The sequence below is a fragment of the Schistocerca gregaria genome, chromosome 6, assembly GCF_023897955.1.
Source record: "Schistocerca gregaria isolate iqSchGreg1 chromosome 6, iqSchGreg1.2, whole genome shotgun sequence".
NCBI lineage: Eukaryota > Metazoa > Arthropoda > Insecta > Orthoptera > Acrididae > Schistocerca > Schistocerca gregaria.
In genome coordinates, this window is record NC_064925.1 from 261,283,753 (window position 1) to 261,308,933 (window position 25,181).

At 37.8% G+C, this 25,181-nt stretch overlaps 1 protein-coding gene across 50 annotated transcripts in view; it reads left to right on the forward strand.

Moving 5' to 3' along the window:
• LOC126279005 (microtubule-actin cross-linking factor 1) overlaps positions 1 to 15,665 on the forward strand; it is a 485,047-nt gene extending 469,382 nt beyond the window's left edge. For 20 of the 50 annotated variants that reach the window (XM_049979354.1, XM_049979333.1, XM_049979341.1 and 17 more), the window contains 3 exons: positions 4,000 to 4,077; positions 13,490 to 13,540; positions 13,904 to 15,665. In XM_049979354.1, coding sequence (XP_049835311.1) covers positions 4,000 to 4,077; positions 13,490 to 13,540; positions 13,904 to 14,069 — 295 coding nt within the window. In that variant the 3' untranslated portion in view covers positions 14,070 to 15,665. Of the gene's footprint in view, positions 1 to 3,435; positions 3,493 to 3,999; positions 4,078 to 13,489; positions 13,541 to 13,903 lie in introns of all 50 variants that reach the window. The other 30 variants (XM_049979337.1, XM_049979344.1, XM_049979358.1 and 27 more) reach the window with 4 other exon arrangements.
• The last annotated feature ends 9,516 nt before the right edge of the window (positions 15,666 to 25,181 follow it).

Here is a 25,181-nt window from a genome sequence, read left to right on the forward strand (position 1 = left end):
AGTTTCTGAGTGAAGATTACAAAGAGAACTGCATGCAGTTGACATTGTGGGTTGAGTTCCTAACATGGCCATTGCTCACAGAGGCATAAAAAGCTAAATGACTTCAGTGGGTCAGAGAAACTGGACACTACCTGACTGAAGGTGTGTTGTGTCATCTGACAAGACTTCTTGTGCACTGATGACCCAGTGAGGTGGAGTGTGCTGCTCTTTCGTTGTTCATGTGGTGCTTTTTCACTATGACTCAAGCTCACTCATTCTGGTTATGGCGAATATGAAGTAAGTGTTTACTTCAGCATTCTTCGTGACTGAGTATTGCTCCTTCTTCTACATCTTCACAATCTGTATGCTGTAGACACATCGGTTGTTCTGTGGCAATAATAACAATATATTAATATGAAACTTCCTGGCAGATTAAAACTGTGTGCCAGTCTGAGACTTGAACTCAGGACTTTTGCCTTTCGTGGATTTAACCATCTGAGTTACCCAAGCATGACTCACAACCCTATATATTAATGTGATGTCTCCTGAGTTGAATATTTTTTTGTCTGTTGTGATTATGTAAGGCAGTTGAAGACAGTGAAAGAATGGGCATCAAAAGACATAAATAGAAGAGTAAAAGTGTCCAGGAGTGCTTTTGTGAAACAAAACAGAGTTTTCAAAGTGAGGAATCCAATGTGCCTGATGTGGAAAGTTCACGATCTGTTTTGATGTACAGATAGGAAACATGAAATTACTATGTGAAAGCCATTCAGCTTGGCAAGCAATGGGGAGTTATATTGGGCATTACTGGAAGAGGCAGAGAAGCAAACAAATGATAGAGGCAACATAATTGATAACTAATGAAATTGAATTAGAGGTGGCTGTGATATATAGCAGGAGATAGTATTGGATGGTCAGTGCTCCAAGGAATTACTTTGCTAGATCTCAAAAAATGAAGAGAAAGTAATGGTAGTGGAGAGGAGGATTATATTAGCCAGTATTGTAAACAATTGCATGTGGTGGAATCAGAAGACAACCCACCCCCCAAATATATATATATGATGTATATATGATGTAAATAAAATAGAATATATATATATGATGTAAATAAAATAGAAAGAAACTTCCACATGGGAAAAATATATTAAAAACAAAGATTCCAAGACTTACCAAGCGGGAAAGCGCCGGCAGACAGGCACAAGAACAAAACACACAAACAGAATTACTAGCTTTCGCAACCGATGGTTGCTTCTTCAGGAAGGAGAGGGAAAGACGAAAGGATGTGGGTTTTAAGGGAGAGGGTAAGGAGTCATTCCAATCCCGGGAGCGGAAAGACTTCCCTTAGGGGAAAAAAAAGGACAGGTGTACACTCGCGCACGCACACACACACACACACACACACACACACATCTATCCGCACATACTCAGACACAAGCAGACATATTTAAAGGCAAAGAGTAAGGGCAGAGATGTCAGTCGAGGCGGAAGTACAGAGGCAAAGAAGTTGTTGAAAGACAGGTGAGGTATGAGCGGCGGCAACTTGAAATTAGCGGAGGTTGAGGCCTGGCGGAAATCGAGAAGAGAGGATATACTGAAGGGCGAGTTCCCATCTCCAGAGTTCGTATAGGTTGGTGTTGGTGGGAAGTATCCAGATAACTCGGACGGTGTAACACTGTGCCAAGATGTGCTGGCCGTGCATCAAGGCATGTTTAGCCACAGGGTGATCCTCATTACCAACAAACACTGTCTGCCTGTGTCCATTCACGCGAATGGACAGTTTGTTGCTGGTCATTCCCACATAGAAAGCGTCACAGTGCAGGCAGGTCAGTTGGTAATTCACGTGGGTGCTTTCACACGTGGCTCTCCCTTTGATTGTGTACACCTTCCGGGTTACAGGACTGGAGTAGGTGGTGGTGGGAGGGTGCATAGGACAGGTTTTACACCGGGGGCGGTTGCAAGGGTAGGAGCCAGAGGTTAGGGAAGGTGGTTTGGGGATTTAATAGGGATGAACCAAGAGGTTACGAAGGTTAGGTGGACGGCGGAAAGACACTCTTGGTGGAGTGGGGAGGATTTCATGAAGGATGGATCTCATTTCGGGGCAGGATTTTAGGAAGTCGTATCCCTGCTGGAGAGCCACATTCAAGGTCTGATCCAGTCCCGGGAAGTATTCTGTCACAAGTGGGGCACTTTTGGGGTTCTTCTGTGAGAGGTTCTGGGTTTGAGGGGATGAGGAAGTGGCTCTGGTTATCTGCTTCTGTACCAGGTTGGGAGGGTAGTTGCGGGATGCGAAAGCTGTTTTCAGGTTGTTGGTGTAATGGTCGAGGGATTCAGGACTGGAGCAGATTCGTTTGCCACGAAGGCCTAGGCTGTAGGGAAGGGACCGTTTGATATGGAATGGGTGGCAGCTGTCATGATGGAGGTACTGTTGCTTGTTGGTGGGTTTGATGTGGACGGATGTGTGCAGCGGGCCATTGGACAGATGGAGGTCAATGTCTAGGAAAGTGGCATGGGATTTGGAGTAGGACCAGGTGAATCTGATGGAACCAAAGGAGTTGAGGTTGGAGAGGAAATTCTGGAGTTGTTCTTCACTGTGAGTCCAGATCATGAAGATGTCATCAATAAATCTGTACCAAACTTTGGGTTGGCAGGCTTGGGTAACCAAGAAGGCTTCCTCTAAGCGACCCATAAATAGGTTGGCATACGAGGGGGCCATCCTGGTACCCATGGCTGTTCCCTTTAATTGTTGGTCGCGCGCACACACACACACACACACACACACACACACACACATATCCATCCGCACATACACAGACACAAGCAGACATATTTAAAGGCAAAGGGAAGTCTTTCCGCTCCCGGGATTGGAATGACTCCTTACCCTCTCCCTTAAAACCCACATCCTTTCGTCTTTCCCTCTCCTTCCTGAAGAAGCAACCATCGGTTGCGAAAGCTAGTAATTCTGTGTGTGTGTTTGTGTGTTTTGTTCATGTGCCTGTCTGCCGGCGCTTTCCCGCTTGGTAAGTCTTGGAATCTTTGTTTTTAATATATTTTTCCCATGTGGAAGTTTCTTTCTATTTTATTTACATGATCATTATATATATGAATGGGAAGGGAGAATTGCCACTTTATCCATTATATTCCCTCCATGATGATCTTTTGTACTCACTTAGTATATATGAAGCAGTATGTACAAAGTTTCAAAAATCTGCCATCAATTTTGAATAAGACAAAGACTGTATAAAACTCTTTGTTATTCATCAGTTTGTAAGTTGAGTTGTGCGCTTAGGTCCATGGAAATAGGGGACTTAAATGTTGGACATTTACACTTTGTACCAGATGTCTTCATGTTCATACATCAGGTTCTGATATTGAAGATAAGAAAATAAGTTTTTTGTTTGTTTGTTTTTTGATCATTGAATGTACAGATAATATTGTAATTCAAATAATAATTTTTAGGTTAGAAACAGTTCACACAGCATCACATGTATCATCGTCTACTGGCACACGAAATAGGTAAATAAAATTGGGTGATACATTCTGCAGAGGAATTAGATGGGTTATGACTGTGGTGTTGGAATTTGGGTTCCGTGCCTGTCCTCGTGTATTTGTTGTGCCACACTGTTGTTGGTCTTAAAGTGAACACAGTTATTACAAAATTTGTTTTAATGTGATTGTTGATTTCCAACAACACAAACAACATATGTGACAACTGCTTATATTTTATGGGCACTTGCGTATACATATAATTGAGCACTTGCACACTAAGTGGGAGGTCTTTGTGTTTTATGTAAATGAAACTGAACATCTAAATCTAAAAAAAATTTAGTGCAATCATTGAATGAGTCTAATCAAACCAATTTTTGAAAACTCTAACTTTCCTGATTTGACATTAGATTTATTGAGAAAGTTTGAATATTTTCCCAAAATCTGCAAACTCAATCACTGTTAAGAGAATATTAAGTTTCTTGCAAACTTGAAATCTCACCTACAAATATCACAGATTTGATTTTGTTTTTGTAGCAAACACTCAAGGATTCCAGTTTATGTAGGTTCACCAGAAACAGATGTTACTTCACCTCCTTCCTATGCTTCTTCAGGGTAAAAGTTTATAACTTCTTTCTATATATGTGTGTATGTGACTTTTTCCTGCCTTTTATTGCTGTGACTTTTTTCCCCCGCCTTTTATTGCTTCCATTTGTTTGCTATCCGTTTTATTTCTGCATATTTAATTTCGTTGCACCCCCTTTTGTACTGTGTAACAAAGAAGAAACTCCTTGCGAAGAGTAATTTCTGTGCATTGGGTCCTGCAGCTTTTGTAAACTTAAAGAAAGACACCATTTTAAACAACAGTAGCAACAACACATTTTATTAATCTTCCTGCAACTAGTTTTGAGTGCAAGTCGTCATCAGGCAGTACCAGTATTATGAAATCGAGCTGTTTGGGAAGTACCTATATTACTTAAAACCACCCATTGTATTTCAGTAAGATGAAATGTTTCAAACATGGTTAAATTTTACAGAGGTATGTGAATCAAATGCTATACCCATGAAACAGTGATGTCATCATTGTTTTGTATCTAATGCATTAAGTTAGTTCTTAATTTTTTTTTCAATGTGATCTGCTGTGAGAGCCATCAGAAATAAAGGTATAAGGCTGGTGGCAGCATATTATGTTCACAAACATGGCAGACAAGTCGTAGAGATACATATGGTTAAACAGTTAATATGAATTTTCAGGTTTTTGCGGCACTAAGACTGCTCCATTAAGTTTCGGGAATTCATGCGGCTGCATTCCCGAGACTTAATGGAGCAAACAGTTAATAGTTTACCTATCACTGGCAGTCAATTCGTGTCAAAGTTGTCCTTTCGTAACTGTGAATTAAATCTACTGATTTAAGATATTATCCTTAACCCCCCCCCCTTCTCCCATTCTTTGCAGAACTGAATTCCCATGTATTAATTAGCTTCAGATGTCTTCTCACCTTACAAATGACTGTTAAAAGTGTAAGATTAATTTATCATGCCATTGACATCTAGGTCATTAGAAACAGAACAAGAGTTCAGTTTAGGGAGGGATTGGGAAAGAAATCAGTCATACACTTTCAAATGTTCCATCCCGACATTTGCCTCGAGCAGTTTAGGGAAATCGCAGAAAACCTAAATCTGGATGGGTGTATGTGAATTTGAAGCATCATGTGTGTATGATGTCATATCTCCTGAATGTTTTGTCACACAATGACATATCCTGAATGATGTGTCACACAATGACATAATTTTGTAGGTATGACCTGTGGTGTATCTGGATACTATCAGCGAAATTAGTAGTAAAGAAGTAAGTGCTTCATGCTGAACTTTTAATGTATGAAGAATGAAAATGTTTTTCATTTCATTATTTCACGGGGGGGGGGGGGGGGGGGGGGGGGTAGGCAAGGAAAAACACGCGATCTAGTGTAAAATACGTTTAAAATTTATCGAAACTCGTTAAGTTCTCTCATTCTCAAATAGTGAAAGAACATAATGTGGATAATTTGCGCACTGTGAGTTACACTGCCTCAAGACATATATAGTTTCTAACTTAAATACTTGGCTTAGTGTAAGGTTATACTGCTCAATGAGTAGATTGTGACGCATTTTAAATTTTTAACTTCAGTTATAACTACGTGGTCAATAGCCTTGACGCAGTTGTGACTCCGGTTCCCTTCAGATCACTGAAGTTGAGCACTGTTGGGCTGAGCTAGCACCTGGATGGGTGACCATCCAGTCTGCTGAGCACTGTTGGCAAGCAGGGTGCACTCCACCCTTGTGAGACAAACTGAGGAGCTACTTGATTGAGAAGTAGTGGCTCCGTTCTCATAAACTTACATACGGCCGGGAGAGTGGTGTGCTGACCACGTGCCCCTCTGTATCTGCATCCAGTGACACCTGTGGGCTGAGGCAGCCAGTCTGTACTGTTGAGCCTTCCAAGGACTGTTTGGATGGAGTTTAGTTTAGTAAAAAATATGTGAAATACTTAGATATTGAGTGAAAGCATAGACGGAATCTTGGTGCTTGTAGGGGGTGCTTGTAAGTTCAAAACAAAACATGAAGTAAATAAGAACATTCACTTCTTAAAGTGAAAGTGATTAATAAAATCTCAATGCATAAATTTGATACAGTCTGTAAGCCAACAAAAGCAGATAGTCTTACACCCAACTCTTCACTTCATCCCCTAGTTGAAAGAAAGGCCTACTTTCAGGCCCTGATAAAACATTTTAGCAAATTTTCCCTGTGCAAGAGAAGATTAACATTTTATAGGATACCTGAGTACAGAAGCTTCCAACAATGATCTTCATTCTGGTGTTACCCTTATAAAACATACAAAACAACATTAAAAATGTCAATATTAATGATGAAATTATATTAGAGAGAGAGAGAGAGAGAGAGAGAGAGAGAGAGAGAGAGAGAGAGAGAGAGAGAGAGAGTATACACTAAGGAATTGTTAGTTTATTATGTTATCGTATTTGGGGAGCATTTTGATAAGAACCAGGTAAGTGTTCTGTAAAAGAGATTATCATTTATACTTCTGATATGGCCAGTATTAGCCTGTAACACAGTATTTACAAGACTATAATACGGTCAACCGACTAATACAAAAATAGCTGTGATAATTGTAATAAGTTCTATATGGGACAAACACTGCATAACTTTATTACAGGATATGAGGCGGACCACCAAACCCCCCCCCCCCCCCCCCCCTCCCACCACCACCAGTATTTTCTTCATTTTACCAATTATAATGGCTGGTTTTAGATGTTATGGGTTCTTCAGATTGCTCAGTTACAATAAAGGTACTACCTGACTGTGATATTCTCTTTTAACTAGTTGTGGGAAACGAAAAAGATAAATTGAAATGACTGGAATCGAATGATGCATATTAAAAAATGATGACATATTAATTAGTAATTGAGAAGCTGTGTTCCATGAATTCAACCCTATATTCTGAAATGCATGATTAGTTTGTTTCATGTCTGTTTAATTGCACATAGGTTTGCATGTGGTGCGTGTGTTTTCACACATTAGTAATAAATAAATTGGGAGCTGACGCTTGCAGATGTTTGTGTGTGTTCCTACTGTTACTTAAAACTTAATGTGCTAACCTAGCACTATTGATATGAGTGGCATTCCCTCTACTTTTCATTATTTTATTGTCGGACTGGTGTTTAATATTAGTCTTATTGATCTGATGACTATACCATTAACAATATTGGAGTCACAAGCATTTTCACTAAGTGGGAAATATTTCCTTTTCATTACAAAGAAATAAAACCGTTCATTTTAATGTATAGTCGTTTTATTTGACCTGTTTTCTTGTACATTTCTGTATAACTTTCCAATTCTGTTTGGGGTGGGGGGACTCTTCATAAATAAAAACACCCAGTTGCAAAATATTTTTTCTTGGAATAATTCCTTTGTACCGCTATTTATTTTTGTGTTCTCATGAAAGAACTAACTCATTTCATGAGGTGGAATTATATATTACATTTGCAATACATTGTTTTTTTTTCTTTTTCCATTGTACTAATAGAGCAGTAAAGACAGTACTGCATTTTCTGCATCTTGTAAAAAGCACATGAAACAGGGAAAGAAACACATTTGTGTGATTATATAGAAATAAAGCTAATGTAGATACATTGACGTAAAATATTATGAATGTTTATCCATTGCCATTTGGGCAAGAAAGGTCATATTGCTGTTGCCATTACTTGGAACACTGCATGTTTGAATGATGTCGGTTTCTGCATTGGGTTGATCTGAATTCATGAAATTTTTGGAGAATTAAGTATTCACTCAGTTCAATTTAGGTGGGTTTAATTATTGATTAGGATCAATATAATATCCTGTATTGTTAATATGTTTTATGTACTTTCCAAAAAGCATTAGCAATAATCTGAAGTCACCACATTTTAATTATTATTTTATTATTAACTCTTAATATTCATAAATTGATCAGTGGTTTTCTTTACACAAGATTGTTATGTGCACTTTGAAAACTTCTTTTTGTGTCAAATATGTGTGTTTAATCCATGGGTGTACAGTTCTTTTTTTTTTCTTTTTTTTTTTTACATAGTGATACAGTGGTACACTTATTTTTCAGCAGTTTTCCTCATTTTTACAGCAATGTACTGTAAGCTATATTAGAGCAGTCTATTTATTGTATTTCTCTATTGTGCTGTGAAATATAATCATACATAGTTTGTCTGAGTGTGATAAAGCATAAAACACTTATCCAGGTGTAGGCAAATCATGCACTCTTCACACTCAAAGCAGGATTCCCCACACTGTCCTCTGTTGCAACAGACCTTATATGTTCTAGACAGCGCTGCTTTTTTTTATAGTCAGAGATTATTTTTGTGGGAAAATGTCCCCAATACCTTTCCTGTAGTCTTAATGGACTTGTTCCTTGGCTTGGGCATCTGTAACCTGTAATCAAGAAATCTAATGTTTTTCAGAATTTTTTCTGCCAGGATGAGACAAAAATCTGAGAGCCTCATTCCTCTTTTACTGGAGTTCATCGTATAGTGTACTATACTTGCATTGAGAATTGCCTTGTCTAACATATAAAAATATAGTTTTCTTATTTCTTCTCATGAAAGACTTAAGTTGCTAAGCATTGGTCGTGTGCATCAATTCTGTCCATCCTTTGTTGTAATCACTGATGTAATTAGGTTTCAGCTTAGTCTTCCCACTTCTTGCTGTCTTTCATAGTCATCAATGGTTGGCAGTATGTCAATCCATTTCACAGCTAGAAATTTACTCACTGATTCAAAAGTCAGTTTCCTGTTTTTCAGCACTGAGTTCTTGAACTGTGTTGGCGCGTTCTTGTTTGGTGTTTCAGTTCCAGCTGCATAGGTCTTCCTCTCCAATAGCCTTGTAAACAAGGTGGGAGAACTATACCAGTTCTCCTTTCATCCAGTAAAGTTTCTCACAAATCCAAAACAACTTTTCTCTTATTGTGGTGCTGAATACTTTTTTTGCCTCAAGACCTGCATAAATTTTACTGGTATCCATTGTCAGATGAGCATACTTTCTGTACTTTTAAACCAGATCTTCCCCTCTTAGGAGGGCTGTATTGTACATATGACAATCTTCCGTGAACTTCATCAGGCTGTCATCAATAAAAAAAACTTTTTCCAGGCTTGTACACCACCTGAAGCCTGTCAAGAAGAAGATTAATAGGTCCGACCTTCCTCAGTTTGTCATGCTTTCATATCTGCAAAGTCAGTAGCAAAATGAAGATACCTTGAGACGGCTTTAAATCTCCTAAAATGCATGGTTTTACCAAAAATAGGAATCTTCATTTCTCTTCAACCAATCTTGTTTTGTATGATTATATGATAGCGGAACAAACACTGGTAGCAGTTACTTCTGTAAAATATCTGGGAGTATGCGTGCGGAACGATTTGAAGTGGAATGATCATATAAAATTAATTGTTGGTGTAAGGTGGGTACCAGGTTGATATTCATTGGGAGAGTCCTTAGGAAATGTCGTCCATCAACAAAGGAGGTGGCTTACAAAACACTCGTTCGACCTATACTTGAGTGTTGCTCATCAGTGTGCGATCCGTACCAGATCGGGTTGACGGAGGAGATAGAGAAGATCCAAAGAAGAGCGGTGTGTTTCGTCACGGGGTTATTTGGTAACCGTGATAGCGTTACGGAGATGTTTAACAAATTCAAGTGGCAAACTCTGCAAGAGAGGTGCTCTGCATCGCGGTGTAGCTTGCTCACCAGGTTTCAAGAGGGTGCATTTCTGGATGAGGTATCGAATATATTGCTTCCCCCTACTTATACCTCCCGAGGAGATCACGAATGTAAAATTAGAGAGATTAGAGCGCGCACGGAGGCTTTCAGACAGTTGTTCTTCCCGCGAACCAAACGAGACTGGAACAGGAAAGAGATGTAATGACAGTGGCACGTAAAGTGCCCTCCGCCACACACCGTTAGGTGGCTTGCGGAGTATAAATGTAGATGTAGATGTAGATGTAGAAGTGTGCAGAGCACAAAGTGGGCCTTCATCTCATCCACTGTCACAGGAAACCAGTGTGCTTTGCCAACCATTGTTCTTTGTCGCGCATTTACAGTTGTTTCTGCAAGTGTTTTATGTGCAGATTAAATTTGTTTCCTTGACCAATGACTCCCAGAACTTTGGTGTTAAAAACTGATCAGTTACGTTTAATTCTGATGGGTTCTGGTATTGGGACCTGCGAACAGTAACATCAATATCGCCATCAGTGCTGCTCTTGGTAATGTAAGGGTTATGACAAACATTATCACAGTTCCACTCATCAGTAATTATCGATATACCTTTTGCTGGCTCTGCTACGGTGTCTCGATTGTTGAGGAAAAAATCTTTTTTGTCGACACAATCACTGTCCTCACACGCATCAGATTCTGTGCTTTTATTGTTTTTGGAATCTATTTCACCATCCGTATCACTCAAATCACTTTCTTCAAGAAATTGATGTATTCTTTCGGGTTGCATTTCATATGGATCAGCCATGTTGCGCTGCTGAATCTGTGTAAACATGACAACTTTGCATCACAATGTTTAGCTGCATTTGAAACCAGATGTCATTGGTCACTACTCATCAACCAACAAGAAATGATCTTAGGTATAATTAGATTTCTTGGATAGTTCTTGTGTGCTATGAACATGACAATAGTGATTTTGTGTATTATATTGCAATTTACAAATTATGGGTCACCATTTCTTCCCATAAATCGTAACAGACTGGCAAAGAGCAGTAAAGGAATGGTGAATTTGGGCTAGGAATGATGGTAATGTTTTTAATGTTGCCTTCATGCCTCCAGAAAGAATAGTGAACTGGCCGGTATTGTTATTATTATGATTATTATTAACCAAAAGCAGCATATTGTAATATTAAGTAGCACTTTTGACCAAAGCATACTGTCATCTCTGATGAAAACCCAAGCTTTTGATCTTCTTTATATTTTCTTTAGAACTCTGAATTAGTTGTGTTTTTCAAGTGGCTATTAATGTGCACAGGTTCCATACTTTTCTTACCAAAGAGTTAAGAAATTCATGCTGCCACTATCAGTACTTTTAATCTTATTGTTCTGTGGTAAACTGGTTCAGTGGCAAATTTTTTAAAAAAATTGATAGATAACTGTAGTGCACTATCCTAATTTGCATATAAAGCCCAACTAATTGGGAAAACAGGTAGTGTCACAATTCGTTCTGGTACATGTTTTGGAACAGAGTTCAGACTAGAGCTATATGTAAAATTGATAAACATCTTTGACATTTTCTATGGGGAAAAATTAATAGGGAGTCAGTACAGTCTCCTGTAGCTACTGGATTAATATTAGAGTTATTAATAAGAGAGATGAGAGGTGTCAGGCTTAAAATTGTGTGTGAAATAACAGATGGCCAAGTGTTTGCTGGCTACCTAAATTATGTTGTATATATTGCACCATTCTGTCTCATTTTTCACAACCTTTGTCGTGAAGTATCTGATATTAAAAGTTTAGACTCAGTTGTTTACTAGTAACAACAATTTTAGCAATTTGCTGAGGTTAGAAAATTAGCTTTTTCCTGTGCCGACCTTGTCTGTGCTTAAGAATGGAATTGAGTTAGGTTTCCACTTATGTTCCACAGGCATAAACTATTTGCATGCCAAGGCTGTTATATTAACACTTTGCTGTCCACACGTCTCGCACAAATTTATTCGCTTGACACTGGCAGCGCTAATTCAGATTACTTGGTTTATCGTCGAGCGCTTGTCACCTTTCGTTGATGACAAACTTCAAACACATTGACTTTTCGCGTTTAATTTTTTCCAGAAATCCTCTATTTTGCCAAATCGTTCCACAAACTCGAAATTTTCTTTTCAAGTAACTTCCCTGCAAGTTCTACGCTGGCATTATAATTATCCATGTAGAGGTGATGCCACTTTCTATAAGAGGGTGTCAATAGTTTCATCACTGTTTTTGCTAAATGTCGTCCAGCACCGGAATGTATCTTTAATGCGAAAATGTATCCCATACTCGAATCACACAGCATCCAAATGAGTATGGTGTATTTCGTAATTTTTGACAGCCTGTAAACTTTAATATTTAACTGTCCATGCCACGGTATGATTCCTTCATCAGTTGAGATGTTTTGACTTGGATTAAACATTTCTTTAAACTTTTTGGAAAAATAATCAGTTATGAAAAGCTGGTCGGCATTATTCAGTTTATTGTTGTCGTCGGAAAAATGTAAAAATGATATTATTTGTCTGAATCGGTTGCGGAACATCATTTTGCAAAATATCAGTGTCTCTATCAATGGATTCGTTGATCATTAATCATCGATCCTTGCTTGTTTTTTTACAATTCCCATAAGGATAGCAAGCTCAAACCATTTTCTAAGTTCGGGTCCCATAATGTCAACAAATTTGGCATTTTTTAAAAATCCAGTTTGCTAATATATTCAAATACATCATTCCCAATATATAATTCTGCGATATCCACAATGGTCTGTGTATCTTTGGGAATTGTGTGTGGACCTGGAGATCCTTCAAATTTATTATTGGTCCTCAGTAAAACATAGTCTGTCTTCTTCATCCTGTTCATCCGAATCAGTTGGCAACTGTAGCGTTCGCCGAATTCTTCCAACGACTCTGCTTCACTTTCATTTTTTTTTATATCTAATGTCTTCTTCCCAATCGGCCAAGTTGTCTGGAATGTCAGACAAGGCATCTGCGCATTCGCTGTAAATAATCGTATCGTCTCTTTTGTTTGCCATATTGAAAGTGCACAAGTACTTATAAAAACAAAAAAACTTGTTGACATGTGTAATTTATTGTTACCTAAACAAAACACCAACAGAATGAAAAAGATACTAAAGTGCTGTCACTGGCCACTGAGCGATGCTATGCACACGGACACCACTGTGGTGTCACCGGACGGCAAAGTGTTAACAAACTGTTGTTTTTTGGTGTTTTAAATGAACCATGCAATAGGTAAAGTTAAAATTCTCAAGAGCGCTTAAATCAAGAAAAGTATTGCTAACATATAGCATACAGTCTCAGGGAACAATGGTGTCATTGTTGAAACAAGTAGTGTAGTTTTGCTCCATATCAGTTGTTGCTGTCTACTTGTAGCTCTGACAATAATAGCTTTGTATTGTTTATTACTGCATGTTATTGTATTTGAATACTTAACACTTTTCTCTTTTACTATATCCAGCCTTAACAAGTATTTGTGAATAGTGTTTTAATTGTTTCGCTTTGTTCTTGTATAAAGGTGCTTTCTTTTTGGATGTTTGTATCCTTAGTGTTTTGTGGTGGTAAAGTAGTAATGACAAATATTTAAATTTAATCCTAACAGTTTTTCATGAAATTTATTTCAAAAAAAGATTTGAAATTGTTTAAAAAAAACTTTGCATAAAAATTTGAAATTAAAAATAAATGAACACTTACATTGGAACTGCTTAACTAACGCTTAATAATTTCTTCCAATACAGCGGATCCTCCACGTCTTCTAACATCCCTGTTTTAATAAAGGGCTTCTATAGGTAATGCAAATTATGTTACTATATTTGTCAGTAGCTGTCACTGTCCTTTTCCCTCTTGTCGAAGAATGCCTTTGATATGGGTGTATCAACGAGTGAAATTTGAATACAAGAAAATGGAACAACATTTTATTTAAAATGCATTAATTTTGTGCCATCTTGTCGGAGTACTTCTAGTTGTAATTTAGTTGAAATTTACTGTGCTTATTCATATTTGTGATAGCTAAACTTTAAACTATAATTGTAACATTTAAAATTGATTACCGCAAGTCTCATGACAAAACATTAAAGATTTTGCATAACCATTGCCCATTATTCATTTCAAATCCTAACTGTGTTACTAATAGCAACAACTTAATTTCACAGGGCACGAACTCCATCAGGTTCAAGCACTCCAGTTCCAGGTGTTCCTTCCAGTGGCACCAAAATAACACGGAGGTCATCAGGAGCATCAGACACAGGAACAGCAGCAGCACGAAAGGGTTCCTCTGCTAGCACACCAACGGAAAAGCGAGCTCCTTTCAGACTCTAGAGGAGTGAACAAACCATTGTACCCCATAGCCTTCAATTTCTAACCTAATCAAATCCATAGAACATGGTAATTCATGTGAAATACAAGCATATTCCCATGCTGAAATGAGCATAGGGAATCCAGTTTCCTGTTGCCCTGAAGAATTCTTTGAACTGTAATCAGTGAATTGTAATAAAATTTACTGCTGTGTATGATATTTTGTGCTGTCTACATTCTAATGTTTCATATTGTTTTTCCACTGATTTCTTTCCTTTTTTATATAAGGGACCATACCACAAGCCATAATATTCTTTTGTGAAAAAGACTCAATCATATTTTTCATTGTAACAAACTGTAACCTATTCATTTGTGTGTATGTGTGTCGTATGTGTTATTTATCTGAAGTTTGTTCATTGTACATGCTCATCAATGAATTTGTTTTGTAATTATTATTATTATTATAGCTTTAGGTAACATGTATTCCTTGCCAGGAAAGTCATTTTTACGTCCATGTGTATAGTGTTTCTCACTACTACACAATCTATGTAAATTAACAAATTGACACTGTTGTGATTTATTTGCTCACTGGTGGAGCTCATTTAAAAGAAAATACAATATTTCTACCTTCATTAATTATGTTTAACAAATTAAACTATTCTAATCAAATTTACTGACTGAAAATGATAAACAGTATTTTGATTGTGCAAATCTTAGGACAGTTCTCCCCCTCTTGCCTTGATTGTCTGTTTTACGGCAAGTTGTAGGAAACGAAGGTTTTGTCTGTGGATGTCTTGGAAGCATTGAAATGGGGGAAGAGTTCCACGGTTCATCTTAAGTAGCAGCTGTGCAGTTTTGTATGTCACGAAATAACTTCATTTCTCTTGAGGTGGCTGGAAGTACTGAAGAATCAAAGAAAATGTTTCGAAGATGACTGAGCTTGTGAAAACTATTTTACTAATCAAAATGTTTCCTATAACGTGTACAGTTTTTGAAATAATTTTGTTAAAATATAAATACAGGTCATAAAGAGAGCTAGCTTGTTTGCAAGAGAAAGGAAAAGTCTAAAAAAAATCCTTTTTTTATTTTAAAGCAGTTGTATTTGCTGTACGAATTTTTATATTCATTTTTACTGATACATCAGGTACTGCAAAAACGTATTTGTTGCCATGAAAGCAGTTACTGAATTATGTTGTAAATATTTTGATCCTTTCTAGCAGCACAGCTTTAAGGAGTGTGCATTCTTTTGTACAAAGCTCTATATATTACTTTTGTAATAAAAAAAAGAAGAAAAAAGAACTTTGTCGTCTACAGCGAATTGTGAATTAGCACAAAAACGGCTCCTTCATTTTATTTATTTTAAACATGTATTTTTTTTATAAAGTGGTAAATTGTGTTACCAGTTTAAGAAACATCGTTCAATAATTTATGTATCTCTAATACATTTGTTGTCATGTTGATTGAAGGTGTTCTAATTTATAAAGACTGTACCAAACATTTCCTTTTTTTTTCATTTTTTTTTTTTAAAGAAGACACACTGTGTCAGAGAAAAAGACAGTTTGGAACAGATATTGATGTATATTAATATATTTGCTTATTAAAAAACTCACTTCAGATCAACTTCTTATAATCAAACTCCTCAATTTGAATGAAAAGTGATCCCTCTACTTCCACATGTCAGTATACCATTAATACTAATACTGAAAGTACGTGAAGAATTGTATGTTTACAAGAGAAAAATTGAAACTGTACTTTATTGAATTCTACTGTAGGACGGAAAAACTGCAAAACCTAGATTGCGTGTAATTTGTTTGTTTGTTTGTTTGTGTGTGTGTGTGTGTGTGTGTGTGTGTGTGTGTGTGTGTGTGAGCATATTGCACAACTATTGATGTGAATACTGTTATATCGTGAATTAGCTATCCTTAATTTTAAGCAGATTGTCAACAATCAGTGAGCAACAACCCTGTTATGTCTTTTGACATTATGTAATAGGTTTCATTGTGAATAGGTATACCATCTCATGTGGTAGGAAATCCAGATTTTTTTCTTCTACACAGAGAAGGCATTCTGTTGTGTGACACACACAACATTGGGTTATTTGATTTCAAAAGAATGCTGCATCCTGGCTGTGTGTTGTAATAAATCAGTTAATTGTATCAAAAGGATAATTTACTCAGGAAAATTAAAATAAAGTTGAGTGGCTGACTAGTACTGTACTTCTCTCGAGAAGACAAAATTCCACAAGTCTGTGCAGGATATGATGGCTGATGTGCAGTGACCAGTTTTTATCCAAAGCACTGGGCAAGTTCAATAGCTTGTTCAGAAGGAGAGGCCGACATAGTTTGTCCTCTTTCAGCCATTTGGCAAAGCACTGCAATGGCAGTATTGAGGGGTGCACACTTGGTAGTCTTTCTCAAACTGTTTTACAGATATTATTTGGTGATGTGCCCATAATTTTGTTAATGGTTGCAGTTATTGTGATACTTGCATTTCAATAGGACACTGTGTGAAATTTGAAATAGTTTGCAATGAAAAATAGGGGTTGCTATGATTTTGAATTTGGTGCATGTTGCATAATATGTTGCTGCTTATGAAATTTATCTAAGATATCAATTTTGTGTTAGACTTGGATGGAGGTCTGTCATCAATTTCAGGAAATTGATCTGATGCAACACACCCATTTGCTATCGTGCACGCTGGTGATAAAGACTGAATGAATTATACACAACATTCCTCATACTTCATAAACAGTTTGCAATACCGATATGATATTTTGACAAATGATAGCATTAAATGACAAGAGTACTTTGCCATCTGGTAGTTTCGCCAAAATTCATTATTTGCCATTTTATTCCACTAACTGCAGACTTTTTCAATGAAAGAATGTAATTTTTAAGTGCCATCGATAGCTGTGAGTTTTGGAACAACATAAAGTGGACATTAATTGTTTATTTTTGTGCCAAGGATGTGATTTTTCATTAGCAATTGACTTCAGTTTCTCACTTAACCCATTGACTTACTCATATTTTACCCCATAGTCAGCCCTATATTTACCAATTAAATTTATGTCTGACTCACTTTTCTCAAAATTGTGTAACTTTTTTGATAGGATCTCCCTGTAAATCTTTCCTTATTATTTATTGAAGTGGTGAGGAGTAAAGATAATATTGTTTTAGAAGTTTTTGTTGGTGTGGTACACCCAAAGAAATACAGGTATGTACAATAATACCATTATACTTTTCTCTCACTCCTACTGTGATCACTTTTCTTCTTCCTTGCTTTACACGTTACAAAATTCCTAGAGGGTGTTTTCTTGGAGGAATTTGGGAGATAAACCTAACCAAACCTGAAAATGATTGCTTATAACTGACAAAATATCAAAAGGAATTGAGTATGTTATACATTGCTAAATATATAGATTTCTCAGTTTTCCAATGGTAAACAACATGTCGAGCCATCTATTAACAGAGAAGAAGAAACACTTAAGTAGAGGCTATAGCTGCTGCCCGCCTCAGGGTCGGCATTGTAACAACGGACTTGAAACCTGCAACCAGTTGTTAGCAGGCTGTATAGGCCAATGATTTAATAAACCACTTTCAGAATTCTCTCACTATTTTGTCTACACAACATAGTAGTGGGATGACATTGTGTAAACTCCGCTGTTTGGCAAAAAAGCAAAATTTTAACATGGCAGGAAGAGAAATGTAGGTTTCACTCAAAATTCACCACTTGTGATGCTTCTCTGAAAGTTACAAATTGTTAACAAGCCAGATGAAAATAAACTGCTACTTTTGTTGTGCATTTTTGTGGGAGTCTTTTTAGATACTAAACAAAGCAGAGGTCAACATACAAGTGTGGGCACGATAGGGCTCTCTTTAATATTTACAAAAAATATGAGCACTTCCCACCTAGTACTCGACATTTCCCCTACAGCGCCTGCCCACAACCCCGACCACTATTGCTGACCCCGTGCGTGCCCTGCTGACTGCACATCCACCGGCCACATCATTCTGTGTGCGCTCTACTGCCGATAAACCGAACTGTGTAGCCCATGGTTCTCAGTCGCAATTTATAATAATATAAATCTAGCAATCAGCATCCCAACTTGCAAATGTCAACTAACATTAACAGCTTCTTAAGAGTGTGGTGTCGCTGCTCAGTAAATGAAAAAAAAAAAAAGACTTACACAGACAGTAATATTTTAAGATTTGCGTTATTTTTCATTGATGTGAATTCAGTGTGAGCTAAGTAAAGTGAGCCACTTACCTCTGGGGCAGAGTGGTAGGTAGTGTGGTGACTGACTGATTAGAGGATGTGAGATAGCAAATTGGTATTCATGTGAAAGCATGTGCTACCTAATATGTTCCAAAATGCCACGCATGAAAACTGGATTCTGGTGCTCATACCCTGGGTTCTGTTGGTGACAGAAAGGTAGGATCAAGTGTTCTGGATAGCCTTTGGGCTGGGGACCACTCGCATACGCAACAGAAAAGGATGGCCTTAGTCTACATCTATATGGTTACTCTGCAATTCACACTTAAGTGCCTGGCAGAGGGTTCATCGGACCATTTTCATACTACTACTCTACCATTTCACTCTCGAATGGCGTGTGGAAAAAAGGAACACCTAAATCTTTCCGTTCGAGCTCTGATTTCTATTTTATTATGATGACCATTTCTCCCTATGTAGGTGGGTGTCAACAAAATATTTACGCATTTGGAAGAGAAAGTTGGTGATTGAAATTTCATAAATGGACATCGCCGCAAAGAAAACCGCCTTTGTTTCAGTGACTGCCACCCCAACTTGCATATCGTGTCAGAGACACCCTCACCCCTATTGCACGATAACACGAAACGAGCTGCCCTTCTTTGCAGTTTTTTTTACGTCCTCCATCAATCGTACCTGGTAAGTGTCGCTACGCTCCAGTGCAGGGTCTACAGTGCAGGGTCAAAGTACGAATATTACACACTTCTTCCTGGTTGGAGAAAATAAGTTGGTTCCTTTTGCATTTGATGTGGTCAATGGTGGGCCTTAAGGAACTTTAGTTGATGGACGTTTCCATAGAACCCCCCTCCCAAAGAAAAAGGGTTTTTACCATTTTTCACACCAAAACCGAGCTGTAGATTCCAAGATAACTATGCACAGCAAATGGCTGAAATTCTTACAATATATTCCGAAGATTACTATCTTGGAGCAGCAAAGGACTTGGAAGAGTAGTTGAACAGAATGGACAGTGTCTTGAAAGGAGGATATAAGATAAGATGAACATCAACAAAAGCAAAATTAAGTCGGGTGATGCTGAGGGAATTAGATTAGGAAATGAGACACTTAAAGTAGTAAAGGAGTTTTGCTATTTGGGAAGGAAAATAACTGATGATGGTCGAAGTAGAGAAGATATAAAATGTAGACTGGCAATGGCAAAGAAAGCATTTCTGAAGAAGAGAAATTTGTTAACATCGAGTATAGATTTAAGTGTCAGGAAGTCATTTCTGAATTTATTTGTATGGAGTGTAGCCATGTATGGAAGTGAAACATGGACGATAAATAGTTTAGACAAGAAGAGAATCGAAGCTTTCGAAATGTGGTGCTACAGAAGAATGCTGAAGATTAGATGAGTAGATCACGTAACTAATGAGGAGGTATTGAATAGAATTGGGGAGAAGAGGAGCTTGTGGTACAACTTGACAAAAAGAAGGGACCAGTTAGTAGCACATGTTCTGAGGCATCAAGGGATCACAAATTTAGCATTGGAGGGCAGCGCGGAGGGTAAAAATCGTAGTGGGAGACCAAGAGATGAATACACTAAGCAGATTCAGAAGGATGTAGGTTGCAGTAGGTACTGGGAGATGATGAAGCTTGCACAGGATATAGTAGTATGGAGAGCTGATTCAAACCAGTCTCAGGACTGAAGACCACAACAACAATCTCGGACAACCATAAAAATTTTGGTGATATCTTTATCCAGTTCCAAGATACAGAAGTTCAAAGTTACCCTGCTTGTACATTCAAAATCCAGTGTGAGGCGGAATAGTAGTTTATAAAGATATATGACACGGGGAAGTATGCTGTAACACGTCTCCGATATCATCAGAATTGTTCAGAGAATCCCATGTCGTAGTACTGAAGCACATGTAAAATTTGTGTGCATGTAAAATCCGGTCTGAAGTGTGAAATTAGTTTTGTATTATTTCAATTTCACATAAGTAAACTATCAAAATTTTACTGACCCATAAAGTTCTTTTCACATGAGTAACCTGCCCTGCTGTGGCGGGGAAAAAGAAGGGAGCCAGTGAAAAAATTCTCCTATCAGAGCACAAAAAAGGCAAATATACTCCTGTTTTAAAGACTCTGACTGAAAGGTGGAGTACTAGTTGCCTCATTTGATGTTCCTCAGCATCCACAAAAAAATTTAACAAATTTTGGCATGTGAACACATTCGTACTTTTATAAGTTGGGAGAGTGGAGGAGACAGTGGCAGTGCGAAATAAATAGAAAAATAATAAATACTGGAGCATAGTAGGCAGTGTTTGTTGTAAAGAAGGAGAGAGAGAGAGAGAGAGAGAGAGAGAGAGAGAGAGAGAGAGAGAGAGAGAGTGTTTGTGTATGATAGTTGACCGTGACAGAACAGTATTACGAAAAGAGTGAATAAGGCAGTGCCAGAGGGAGAGGAATAAAGAGGAGGAGCAAGCGGAAGTGCATGAGGTCCAATAATAATGAGAGAGAGTCTATGGCTATGACAATGAGGATGAGAGATAATGACAGTGAGAAGAGACAGCAGCACTGGGAAGGAAGGAATGAGGTAGTAACAGTATGGGAGAGCAAGAGGAAGACAGTGACTGTGATAGGAGAAAGTAGTACTAGGACAGAATTAAGGAGACTGTGTGTTTGAGACAGGAGGCAGTGACAGTAACAGATAGAGAGACACGAGGAGATAATGTAAATGAGTTGGGTTAAATGTGTGAGTGAGAATGGGCAAATAAGAGTGGATGTGTATGAGCGACTTAGTGATGGACTAGTGGGTGTGAGCAAGTTACAGTTAGGGGAGCTTGTGGGAGCGAGACAAGTTACATGTTAATAGGAGTGCAAATATGTCCACATTCCAAATATTTTGAGATGATTTTTAAAAATGCCAAGAAAGGTAGAATGGGGCAGCTGGTAACCCACTTTCCACTGGTGTTATATTGTTTGTTTTCCAGTGCTGACAACTCACGTGGGTTGCTACGGTATAAATTTCCATGGATTAATGAAATATTGTAGAGGCTGTTGTCTTCAAATGCGGTACATGTTCGAAGTAAATAATATGAAAATAATTAAAACTCTTGTGATATAACATAATGAGTAGAAGGAAAATGACATTCAAAACATTTAGTAATCATTTGTGATCATGCCTCACATTGAATAATGCAATTAAATATGAGTAAAATTGCTACTGTTAATCAGTTATCATCAGCACACACAGACAACACAACAACACATTGTCGGGCAATTAGTCACAATTTTGGGATCACTGAGGGGTGCGCAGTCTGAAACATAACAATCAACATGAAGTGTTCCGAATGGAGCCAAATTGTAACAATCAGTATTTGGGAGCCGGCGGCAATCTCTTCGCAGTCTAACTATAACTAATGTATTGGAAGCTCATAACATACTAATTTATTTACTTAGCTATTAATAATAATATCGACACACATGCACCACGATGTGCCACCCCACAATGTCAGTATTGCCTCTTGAGCAAAACAGTCTGATGACCACTGTGATACACTCATGATAAGTTGAAAAAAATATTCGTAGCTGTTGGTTGCTTTCTAACAACAGATGGGTTCATCTTGACCTGGTATATGGGTGATCTGCCGTTCCTTCTCGAACCTAACCCCCTTTCCTCAGTGCGGAAGGAACTAACAGTTCAAAAATGTAGGATCACATTAACTTTTTAAATATGTCCTTCCTGCACACGGTGAGATTCTCTGTTGTTCCACACCACACGTGTCCCATGGCTTTGAGGGCTGTTGTCTCAGTTGAGTTGCAGATGTAGGTGCAGATGTGTCAATGGTATAGTGAAATAGCAATTTTATTTCAATTTACTGTATGAATGAACTATAATGGCCTCTCTCACTGCATAGTTACAGTCATGCATCATATTCACACTGCAGTCATCCCCTGTTTGAAGCTGTAAATTCTAATTAGCACAGACATATTGTACAGTTTCCTGCAAAAGCTCAAAGATAGCTCTTTGTGGAAATTTCCTCATATCCACATGTATTATTATAGAATGGGTACCATCTTCCAGGTGACATTTTTCTCTATCTTACCTCAATGAGATAAACTTTTGAAGATGGTGGAGAGCTTTGACAGGTACTTAAAGTAAATCCAACTAATGTACTGCCTGTTAGCTTGACTCAGCAGATAATACCAGTATAGAGAATAAACTGCAATTGTCATTCTTTTGGATTTTAGTTTCCCACCAAGTATGTATTCTCTTTTTATTTGCTTGTACATTGTGTTAAAAATGTGAATTGCAGTCAGTATTCCTTGGAGTAGGTGAAAGGCGTGAACTAGCTTCCGCATAAAGGTTCTTGGTTCAATATTGCTTTTGTGAGCTGCGACAGGCTATAAAAGTAAATGGGGAAAACTTTCACTATTTATTGTTGAACTTAATATACATACACTTACAACAAATTGCCTGGCCTTTGGTATGTGCTGGCATAATTTTACTCATATTGTTGCAGAAGAAGCTGAGTAGCACAGCCACCATGGTGTGGTGGTTAGAATACCAGTCTGTTACATGGAGGGTCGTGAGTTCGAAAATCACCTAAAGTGTAAAGTTTTAATTTCTATATTCGGTTCGAGTACATTCTAGAAGTATTCACAAATGTCAAGAATCATTGTACTGAAATGTTCTGTAACTGTATATATACCGTTATATGTTCTGGCCGGAGGCTGTTTGCTCCACACCCTTATATGTGCAAGTGCTGAATAACCTTCGTTAAGTGAAGTTAGTGTTCGTAATTTATCTAATTACTCCCAGAAATTGACAATATGTAAAAATGGATTCTGCAAACAGAAATTGGTTGTCACAAAGTGTACTACTGAACACTGTAAACATACATATAGTGTAACTGCTAGTGTGTACTCTAAGAAAACGTGCAAAGATGAACATGCTCAGTACATCTTTTGAAGCAATCCAGTGGCCAACTGCAGCCTACCATGAATGTCGCTAAACATTCAACCAATCGCCTCTGAATGAATTGTTAATCTCTTTATAGAGGCAAAATTTGTGTTGATGTGTTGCAGAACCTACAAGTATTGCAAAGTTTCTCTTTGGTGTTGTGTTGTTGTTGTTGTCTTCAGTCCTGTGACTGGTTTGATGCAGCTCTCCATGCTACTCTATCCTGTGCAAGCTTCTTCATCGCCCAGTAGCTACTGCAACCTACATCCTTCTGAATCTGCTTAGTGTATTCATCTCTTAGTCTCCCTCTACAATTTTTACCCTCCACGCTGCCCTCCAATACTAAACTGGTGATCCCTTGATGCCTCAGAACATGTCCTACCAACTGATCCCTTCTTCTAGTCAAGTAGTGCCACAAACTCCTCTTCTCCCAAATTCTATTCAATACCTTCTCATTAGTTACCTGATCTACACATCTAATCTTCAGCATTCTTCTGTAGCACCACATTTCGAAAGCTTCTATTCTCTTCTTGTCCAAACTATTTATTGTCCATGTTTCACTTCCATATATGGCTACACTCCATACAAATACTTTCAGAAACGACTTCCTGACACTTAAACCGATACTCGATGTTAACAAACTTCTCTTCTTCAGAAATGCTTTCCTTGCCATTGCCATTGTGTAGTGTCTTTGGTAGTCCACAGCAACTCCTATTTCTATATTCTTTTGTGAACTTTTCTGTAGTGAGTCCTGTGTCACTGACACACAAGTGGGTTTTCCTTATTGCCTTGCACTAACTTATCCTGATGGCTGTTCCTAGGGATCTACCTGTGAAAACCTGAGAAATCTGTTGGAACAGCACAAAATACCAGTTTTCATCTAATTTATTTTAATTGTATATGGCAGTTCTTTGCTACCTACAGATGAACAGCCACTTTTGTACTCTTCATGAATGTTTACCCTCCAGTCTTAAAACAAAATACACCACTGAGGCACACTACCTCGTTCATCAGCTTTAGTTCACATATAGTGCAAATTTCACATGAATGTAAACAGCTTTGAGACTTTTTGCTATTGAAAACTATACGAGTGATAGGTTTCACATATGGCGAGATGTTCAACTGCAGCACTCATTTTAAATAGCTGCTGTAGATGAGTGAGATGTGATGTGGCTTTCTTGTTATACATGTTCTAAGCGTATTAGCCTATTGTGTGTTTCTGTGTAGTGACTATTACAGTCCCCTTCTACTTTCTTTTGGTGTTCAGCATCATTTTTCTTCAATCTGTGCTCAACCAGTCAGTTGTCCCAAAAAGGAGCACATTAAACCTCCAGTATTCTATTGTGTGATCTCTCTTTTTAACACTCTATGTTCTTCAGAAACCCTGTGTACTGTGACTTTCACACCTAACACCTTTTATTCAAAGCCCTTCTTTAGAGTAACAATCTCTTCCTTCTTGTTTGTCAATAATTCTGTGATTGTAGTTGAACTTGTCTGATTAACATTTCAATTCATTCTGCTCTTCTTGACCTTATTGAATATCCCATATCTCAAAGCTTGTCTCTCAAATTTTGTTCCTTAGTCCAAAACTGCCTCTATTCCCACACTAGGTCTGATTTACGAAAAGTTTCAGTTGGCTGAACTGATATTTTATTCTGCACATCCTCTGCTTGATCTACTTCCTCTATAATTATGCTTATTCTATCCAAAATCCAACCCAGCAGGCATCAACTTGTCACAAATTACGTATCTGAGGTGATTTAGTAATTTTACTTATATTGACGCTTTGATTACTCCCATTGCTGATACTACATGGACATGCAACCTGAAAATTCAAATCAGCATCTGAAGAATGTGACAGGGTCCATTGTAGAAATACAGTGCATAAAAAGGATAAAGCATTTCTGCTGTCTAACAGGAGACCATTAATCATTTATGCCAAGAAACTCTGAGAGATCACCACAGAT